This window comes from Pteropus vampyrus, unplaced genomic scaffold (genome assembly GCF_000151845.1).
Source record: "Pteropus vampyrus isolate Shadow unplaced genomic scaffold, Pvam_2.0 Scaffold335, whole genome shotgun sequence".
Taxonomy (NCBI): Eukaryota; Metazoa; Chordata; class Mammalia; order Chiroptera; family Pteropodidae; genus Pteropus; species Pteropus vampyrus.
This window is the reverse complement of record NW_011889116.1, coordinates 4736975-4746040: the sequence shown is the minus strand read 5'-3', so window position 1 is coordinate 4746040 and position 9066 is coordinate 4736975. Positions and strand designations below refer to the sequence as shown.

The window sequence follows — 9066 nt, the reverse complement described above, 5'->3', positions numbered from 1 at the left end:
AAATGATATATCGTGGAAGGGGTGCGGCAAATGGGCACAGGTGGAATAAGTTGTGGGACAAGGCATATCAATTTGAATGTCCTAAGCCTCGTTTATATATCAGTGTTCCCCCAATCCAATCCCACTCTTATTAAAATCTAGATTTTTGTTGTTGTTTGGGCACCAATTGTTGTCCCATTGGATGCAACTGATGACAATAAAATAAATATTGAGAAGAAAAGCCCTTGGAGCCAAATCTAAACTTAGGTAATTAACCCTTTTTATTTTTTATTCATTCCGAAATTTGCTTCAAATTTCGAATTGTGGGAAGCCCGATGACATATTTTCCGTGTAGGAAAATCAGCTCTAACGTCCAGATTTCAACAAGAGCGGCTAGAGCTTAAAACCAATGCTAGGTTTGGACTTAAGTTTTATAATGTACAGAGATTAATGCAGATAATGCAAGCAAGACTTTAAGCACTAAAAACATGACCCACGGCATGGCACCATTCCATCTCAGGTCTCGTGGTAGTTAAATCCGTTAGGATAGTCATGAGACAATCAAAGCCAGAGGACCAATGAAGCCAGATGTTATACTTAAAAGTAGCCAGTTTCCCCCTAGCGTCTGATACGATTTAAATGCACGACGAAAAAGAGTAGCATGATCTCCATCAAAGAACATAGCAGGAAATGATTTCAAAAAAAAAAAATGCTATTTACAGACGGATCCTGGAGTCAGACGCAAGGATGGTGCCTCAGACTGCTCTTGAGAATGACACCTTCCTGAGCGGAAGCTGTAGGATTGGTTTTGGGAGCCAGGGCTGAGGCCCCACAAATGATGGCTGAGGCCATTCAGGTCTCAGGACTGAGGGAAGAATGTGAGCGAGAGCGGCGGCCACGCGTGCGGCGGACGGCTTTGCTAGGCTTGGGGATCTTCAGAGTAAGGCTATGCTTCTCTGATCCCGAGGCAAGGCACTGGAACCATTGCTGCCGCGCCTGAGAAGGAGGGGACCCCGATCTCGGATCGGCTGTGGGCCCCCACCCCACCCCACCCCGCCCAAACCTGAAGGAACCGAGGAACAGTTTTGGTCCATCCGCAAAACTCTTCCCCAGGGCTGGCTGGGGTTGTTCTGGCAACCAGAAGTGTTGTGTGTGTCAGTGTAAACGAAACGGCCAGGCAAACAGGTACACTGCTTGGGTTCCGCATGAGCCCCTCCCCCTACCCAAGTCCAAGGTGGAAAGGAAGCCATGTCCCTTCCCAGCCTTCAACTTGAAGTAACTGAAGGCAAGGACGACGGGCCACAAGATGTATTTCACGGAAAGGCCATGTTAATAATAGCCAATTCTGCTTGTGTTGCGGGTGTTTTCTGGATGTGTTTGTATGTCACGTATTGTATGATATAGGGAGCATACCATGTCATATATATGTATCCGTATGTATATGTGTGTGTTTTCTATCCTGACAATTCCACGTGAAGAAGGCAGCATGGACAAAGCCAAGGTCCTTTTAAATGCAGTGATTATTGTGGATCATTGCTAGGGGACTCTCTCCTTGCTTCAGACAGCACTAAATTAAGAGGTTCCCTTTCGGTGTTGAATTAGCTGGAAGCAGGGTTCTCTCAAGTTTGCTGAAGGTGACAAAATACACTTGAAGGCCTGATTGTCAGCTCTGAGCTGGGGAAGGAGCAGTAATAATATGCTCTCCAGGTCTAGGGATGTGGGAGAAGGGAGCAGGGCCTCGTGCTGGCCTAGAAGGAGCCTCTTCTTATGTTACCTTTGAAGAGGTAGGACCCTCCTGCTAGAACGGTTTCTATCCCCATGTCCCCTGCACAAAAGGGAAGGAGTGAACGGAACTTGGAGAGTACCGGATGAATGCCCGGCTCCCACTTGTCCATAAAGCCCTGTGAGTAGCCTCTTAGGAAGTTCCCCTTAAGAGTCCTCTGTTGTGCCTGAGCTGTCACCCCGATGGGGCTCTGGCCTGCCTTGAAACACTGTTCTCTCCTTAGGGACTCACCCCGCTGTGTCTTGCATATCTACGTGGTCCCAGTGGAGAATGGGTGGGGGTTGGGGGGAGGGGGCTGGAGGGACTGAGGTGCTGGGGGCAAGGTGGGCCTGTTTGTTTCGAATGACATTCTCTTAGCAATGTCCATCAAATTTACTAACCCCATGTGACACACAAAACAAACATACAGAGAATTCACAACTTTATTGAGACTACCAAAATGCACTGTAAAATAGTGGGTCAGTGACTGTACTTTTATTTAATGCACTGAGCAGGTATTGGTGAACTTTACTGGTGGTGAGGTTTGCAGAATTTGAATCCGGCTCGAAAGCCTTTGGGGGGAAAAAAAAAATGTCACAGAGACCATTGCTTAGAAAATGGGGGCTATAAAAGGACCACTGGTGGTATGGAACCAGGCCCAGCCATGTGGGCCTGGGGGAGGCATGCCCCAGGGAGGCAAAGGTGCAAGAAACAAGGGCGGAGGAGGCAACAACAGAGGAGGAAAGGGCGGCATGGGCAGCAGAGGCGGCCCCAGCGGCAGTGGCTCCAGAACCCATATCCAAGCTGGCTGAGGAATAAAGATGGCATTGAATGGTCTACGCGAGGGTATGAAGACTGGGGGGCCCAGGACCACGGGGGGCATGTTTCTGAACATCAATGCCCTCTGATGTCTCCTCCACTTGGCCCTCCTATTCTTAAACCAAACCTTCAATCAGAGAGAAAAAGAGATTGCTTTAGTACAATAGCATTTGATGTCATACATGAAAAAAAAAAAAAACCACAGTAAGCAACTCTCTATGCCCTTAAGATTTTAAACAGCGCCAGAGAAAACTATTTCCTTCTTGCTAAAGTATCTTCCCCTTCAGTTCACCCACAGTGAGCACCAACTATGTGCTTATTGTTTTCTCTCTCCTCCCACCTTTAATATCATTTGTTCCCACTCTTAGATGCAGGTGGAGCTGAGGAATTGCTCTCTGTGCCTGCTGTTATTGCTATGCTCGGTATGTCCGTGTCCTGTGGGGAAGCAGAACATAGTAAAAAGTGGGTGCCTTTTTAAAAAATGCTGAGGGAAACAGACCCATTTTGAAAAGGTCATCTTCAGTGTAAAGAATCAACAGGAGCCTGTTGGATTTTTAACCAAAATCTTTCCTTCAAGGATGCCTAAAGGGTTATTCATCATCTGAAACCTCTTAATAGCTAAAAAGATGGTATTGTGATGGAGGCTTGGTCATGGGGGCCCAGGGAGTTTGTGATTTGTTTGCTGGGACACAAGTATAGATGAAGCCCTGGACACTGCCTTAATATTTTAGGCTTTTGAGGTAATGAATGTTTAGACTAACTCGGCCCAAATTTATTAAAACTCTTAAAATCTTTACCCAGCCAAGAGTTTGAAGGTAAAGAGGCAAAATAATAATAATAATAATAATAATAATAATAATAATAATTGTCACTACTGTCAATTCTGCATGCTCCACCCTGCTCCACCCTTCAACCCTTCCTCACTCAGGACCAGGTCACCTCACTCTGCTCTGGCTACAGTTCCAGGCCCCTGGACCGGAGCTGCTGCTGTCCAGCATGGCAGTTTCCCCTAAGCCCTGCTATTCCATCAGGAGATCCCCATGTCACCCTTCATCCTTAAGGCAAGGAGGTGGAACAGGCATTTTAGGAAGATAGTCACAACCATGTGGGTGAAGGGGTCACAGAACGACTCCTCCCTAAATATCTGCCAACTATTTTTGCAACCGAACGAACAGAACTGTCAGACTTCCCTGTCTTCTCAGTGCCCTAGTTAATGGGGTTTACATAGTATTTAAATTCTTTTGGAGGTTTCCAAATGGCATATTTCAGGTCACACTAAGGGGTTTCTCTAGGTGCCTGAGGCCTCATTTTCCTATTTCAGCTTAGATTTTGGCTTCCTTTTTCGGGCTGCTCTTCTTGACACCCCACTGTAGTCACATACACTCTGTGCAGGAAAGCGAATAAACTGATTCTGATTTTTTTTTCTTCCTTAATCTTCTTTAAAAAGATATATATATAAGTTATTTAGTTCTATGGACTCAAATAATCAGTTTCTGTGACATGAGCTACAAATTAGTCATCAGTACCTGAGCAAAGGAGCAAGTATTTTAAACAGGTAAGCATCTCGCTGACAGCCAACCATCGATATCATAAATTAAATCTCAAAACCAGTCCTTTCAGAATCTTACTGAGTAAAGGGAAGAAAAAAATCCTTAGATGTTAGAAATTGCTGAAGAATATTCATGTATGCACTTGGTAATTTCTTAATGTTGAATTTGTGTAGTATCTCCAAGGCACGTACTAACAGTATACAATTCTTCTATAGTCCTTCCTCCTTTTCGGGTCAGGAGAATTTTATTCAAATTTATTTATTTATTTATTCATTCATTCATTTATTTATTTATTTATTCATTCATTCATCCATTCATTCATTCATTCATTCATTCATTCATTTATTTGTTTCATTTTTAAGACAAATTTCCAAACCTTATTTTTTTTGTTTCATTTTTAAGACATATTTGCAAGCCTTTCCTCCAATTCCACCGAAATGAACAACCTACTATTTTTGAAATGTATTCAAGCAGTACATCAAAGAATTCCAGAAAATTAAAATTTAGGGCTGAAACTCTCTACACTCCTTTATCAAACATGTAAAAACAACAACAAGGGAAACAGGCACTTGGAATTTTAAGCTCTCTCCCTCCCATAAGTCTCTTAATTAAACATATATTCATTGCTTATCTGTTGTGTTCTGAGTGTGAATTATTCCCTTACCCCAATGCCTAAATACTTATAAATTCACTGTTTATGCAGAGTTTATGCCTGGCTTTAAATATTTTAAATAATTTAGTATAATTGAACCCTCTTTAATCCAGCTCTTTGGTGCATTAATTTGAATAATTCCCAAGTGTTGGAGGACATTTAACTTTATGGGAGAGGGAGAGAGAAGGAGGGGAAGAGAGTGAGGGAGGGAGAGAGAGAGAGATTGTGGTTGATTCTGGCCCCCAAACATGGAAAAGACAATAAAAATACACCAACTTGAGAATGTCTAGAACACAAGTGTCCAAGTCCTGAAGCAGGTTTTAAAATGGCTGCCCTGCCAAATAGCTTTATTCAGGTTTACTGACCTGCACTCTGGCTTCAGGCATATCTATGCGTCTTGCAATCTGCTGTCTGTGGGGGCAGTGCAGGAGAGAATTGCATATGTTCAGCATTAGGCATTGAGCATTAAATGAAACATAAAATGTACATTTCATGTTATTTTAAAAGGTTTATCCAATGAAACTTCCTACCCATCCCCCATGGCTAGCTTTAGGGATAATTCTATCTCAGGCACAAAGGAAAATGAAAATTTAGTAATCAAGATAAAGGATATTTTAATGTATATTTAAATTAATGTAAATATAATCCATGAAGAAGAGATTTTCAAAATTTTAAATAAAAGTATGATCCAATCTTGCATTTCCTTCCCCATGTCTAAATACTCACTTTATCCCTGCTCTGGTTCCAAAAGAACGGTTTTTATATAAAAAGCGAATGGACAATTTCCTAACTTGATTTATTGATTACTGCATTAAATTTTTTGCCTTGATTCCCAAAGCTCACCCCATCCTAGATCTCAAGTTCAGGGGAGCTCCTCCCCACCCCCAGCAATCCGTTTACCTCATAAACAAGTTGGGATAGGCGTTGTAACGGAAAATGCGCTCTAGCTCTTGCACCTGGCCCAGGGTGATCAAGGGGCGCTGGACCACCTGCTCCCTGTCCCATGGCTGTTGACGCTGGACAACAGCCTGAAGGGGCTGTTCTTCCTGCCTCTGCTCTCCCGGTTCTCCGCCACTATCGTCGCTGGCCTCGTGGTTTTCGTCGTTCATGGCGCCTGGGGCGCATGGGCCATCCGGGCCACCGTCGCTGCCTTCTTCGGCTTCTTCTTCAGCTCTTATCTCTTTTTCTTCTCCTGATGCTGCTCCCTGCTCAGGTTTGGGCTGTGTACCCTTTTCCTCTTCTCCTCCCTCTCCGATTAGCGACATCTCCACAGGCTTCGCTTCTGAAAAGGAAGAAACCCAAAGAGAAAGATCAGGGCACTGCAGCCCAGGCTGTGAGGAGGGGTGAGGGGCTGCTCCAACGGGTGTCCCGTCCGCTCGCCTCTCCCATGGAACGTTGGTTTCTCGGAGTCGGCTGAGGCACGTGTCACGACCAGCACTAACCATGCAGTTTTTCCCACTCCTCATCGACTCCCAGGCTGAGGAAACCAGTGGCATCCTGGCTTCGCTGGCGCTGAGGCTTCATGTCCTGAGTGCCGTCTGTGAGGCTGTGGCTTCCACAGATTCTGCAATGCCGCCTGGCTCCTTCGAGGTTCTTCTGGAGTCTAGTCAGGCTACAATGTGTTTAGTTAGAAGCCCTCCTTGGGTTTATCACCAGTTCCTGGTTGTGTGTGTGGGGGAGGAGGGGTGCGTCCGCCGAGGTTCACCTGAGGTAAGGGGTTGGCCTCGAGGATATTCTCGCGAGAAGAGCGTTAGTAGGGAGCATGCGTGATAATATGACTCGAGGCTCCAAGTTGCAACTTAAACTACCCTTGACGTGGTGGGGTGTCTTCCTAGAGGAAGGGACTGTGCTGGGTTGGGCAAGCCGATTGTGAGGGGTAAGAGGGATACCTCGCACTAGCTCCGGAGATCTCCATATCCAGCCATGGTGCTCAGGAGAGAGAGTGCAATAAATTGTGACCTTGAGAGAGAGCTGGACAGGAATCACGAAGATAACACTATAGCAGTGAGAAATAGAGTTTAAAAGGTGGGTTCCGGTCAAACTTATGGAAGAAGTTGGGCATAGTTAACTATAAAGGTTTTGGTCAGGGGCAGTGACTTAATGAAAGCAGTGTCTTACGATGTGGAGTAGAGGGGGAGAATCTCTAGGGTGGCACTTGGCTGAGTTCATTGCAGTTTTGGAATGGGGCACATTGTTCAGATATGGTGTTTTGATTTGGAGGCTATGTTTGGACATCATGAAGACTGAGTCTCTGAATTTGAATGTAAAGTCTGTATGTACTGTAATTTTAAGAGTGTGTGTGCACCTTTCATCAGATAATGAAGGGGTACATGATGACACTAACCACCCCCTCCCCCAAAATACAGAAGACCAGGGATTTAGTAAAGAAGCCAGGCTTTGGAGTTAGAATACCTGAATCTGGTTTCAGCACAAAGTATTGCTCTTCTAGTTTCCTCCTCATAGCGAGAACTTCGCCCCGTATTCTTGTCACGTGACACTGAGCAAGGCTCATCATCATTCCAAGCTTCAGTTTCCCAACTGTAAAATAAGGTGACTATTACTGCTACTACTATTAGCAAAAATAAAAATAATCATTTCACAGAATACTTTGTTTTTGTCTCTGGCTAATTTCATTTAGCATAATGTCCTCTAGATGCATCCATGTTGTTGCAAATGACAGGATTCTTTTCTCATGGATTGAATTATATATACATATCACATCTTTATCCATTCATCCACTGATGGAAACTTAGGTTGTTTCTATGTCTTGTATTCAGAGAATTCTCACGAAGCAAAAACAAAATATAGAAAGATACTTTATTAATTTTCACTGAGTAAAAATATAAGTAGTTTTTATTATTGTCATTTGTGTTAAGGGGTTTGATTTTTTTATTTTTAAAAATTCCTTTTATCATGAAAATTTCAAAATACACCAATGTAGAAAGAATACTGTAATGGAACCCCTATAAAAATTTTCATCCAGATTCAATATTTATCAAGATTTTACCAAATTGTCTTCATCTCTCTCTCCTTCCCTCTCTCCCTTTCTTCCTTTATTCCTTTTATCTTCTTCCCCCTCCCAGTCATTCTCTTCTTTTTATTGTATTTAAAAAAAATTCAAGATATGTTGTTTTTTTTTTAATCCCTACATCTTTGTGTGTATATGCCCGTTCTAAAAAGTATACTTTTTTTCTAGATCACTACAATGCTATCCAGGTACCTGAATGGTAATAATAATCCTTTGGTATCGGCACCCAGTCTCCTGTATTCAGAACTCCCTGGTTGCCTCAAAAGTGACTTTTTATAGTTGCTATTTTTAGAACTTAAGTTTTGCTGTGTCTACGCTGGTAAAATAAGAGGAAAACTCAGGGGGTGCTATTTGCATATCTACACCTTAGAAAAGAGTTGGTGGTTATGACAATAAAAGTGATTCAATTTTTTCATTCACTGCTTTATTTTAGGACACCATGGGCCCTTCAGGTTTATTCCAGGAAGCTGAATCATTTGCACACTAAGTCCATGTCCGTACCCTGGGACTGTGCATCACTTTGCTGTAACCAAGAGTTAAGGGTAAAATTCCATAATTTTTCTTTAAATCATGCCTGATTAGATTAGACCATTATGTCCAGGAAGCTTGTAGAATCACTGCTGTTCACGGCTCCATGTGGTGATGCATGAAGCAGATGCCACCTCAGAAGGTGTCTTTACCTGAGGCAGCTCAAGCCTCAAAGGACTCTCCCTGCCACTGCATTCTGGACAGGAATCCTTCAGAGGGGAACAGTACTTGACATTCTTTATCATTGCTAGGATTGGGAAAAATTATTTGCTTTTATTCTACTTGATGGTAAAAGACTATGCAATAGGCTAATTACCATTGACTTTCAAATTTTTCAAGTTCTAGTTTAATCCCCATCTCTTGTAAGAAGCAATTAATTGGATTCTTATTACATTGCCTTGTTGTGAGTCACTTTTAAATGTATGGAAGCACAAATATATAGGTGTATGCATGTATATGGGTGAATGTAGTATGTGTGCATATTGTTGGGGCTGAAAATAAACAAATTCTTGCTGGGCCACCCAGGAACAAGGGGACACGGAGAGACACAAATCTAACAAACAGATTTGCTCAGAGTCTCCCTGTCTGCCACACTTAATTTATACCTGCTAAGGTGAATATGCTAAGGCTCCCTTCCTGAAGCAGGTTTTTATATCTGAATGCCTTCAGGCAGGTAAGGGGAAGGATCAAAGTTCTTTGAGTCTTTTGTTTCTTAAAGAAAAAAAAAAGCTTAAAATAATCAGTATCA

At 43.0% G+C, this 9066-nt stretch overlaps 1 protein-coding gene across 3 annotated transcripts in view; it reads right to left on the bottom strand.

The window, feature by feature from the left end:
* Positions 1-2214: 2214 nt before the first annotated feature.
* LOC105304266 (rhox homeobox family member 2-like) overlaps positions 2215-9066 on the bottom strand; it is a 28159-nt gene continuing 21307 nt past the window's right edge. Inside the window, exons 1-6 of one of the 3 annotated variants that reach the window (XM_023522168.1) lie at positions 7175-7303; positions 6652-6758; positions 6205-6365; positions 5663-6044; positions 5128-5173; positions 2215-2687 (exon numbers count right to left, since the gene is read on the bottom strand). In XM_023522168.1, the coding sequence (XP_023377936.1) occupies positions 2352-2687; positions 5128-5173; positions 5663-6044; positions 6205-6365; positions 6652-6677 (951 nt within the window). In that variant the 5' untranslated portion in view covers positions 6678-6758; positions 7175-7303 and the 3' untranslated portion in view covers positions 2215-2351. Of the gene's footprint in view, positions 2688-5127; positions 5174-5662; positions 6045-6204; positions 6375-6651; positions 6759-7174 lie in introns of those variants that run through there. The other 2 variants (XM_011378259.2, XM_023522169.1) reach the window with 2 other exon arrangements.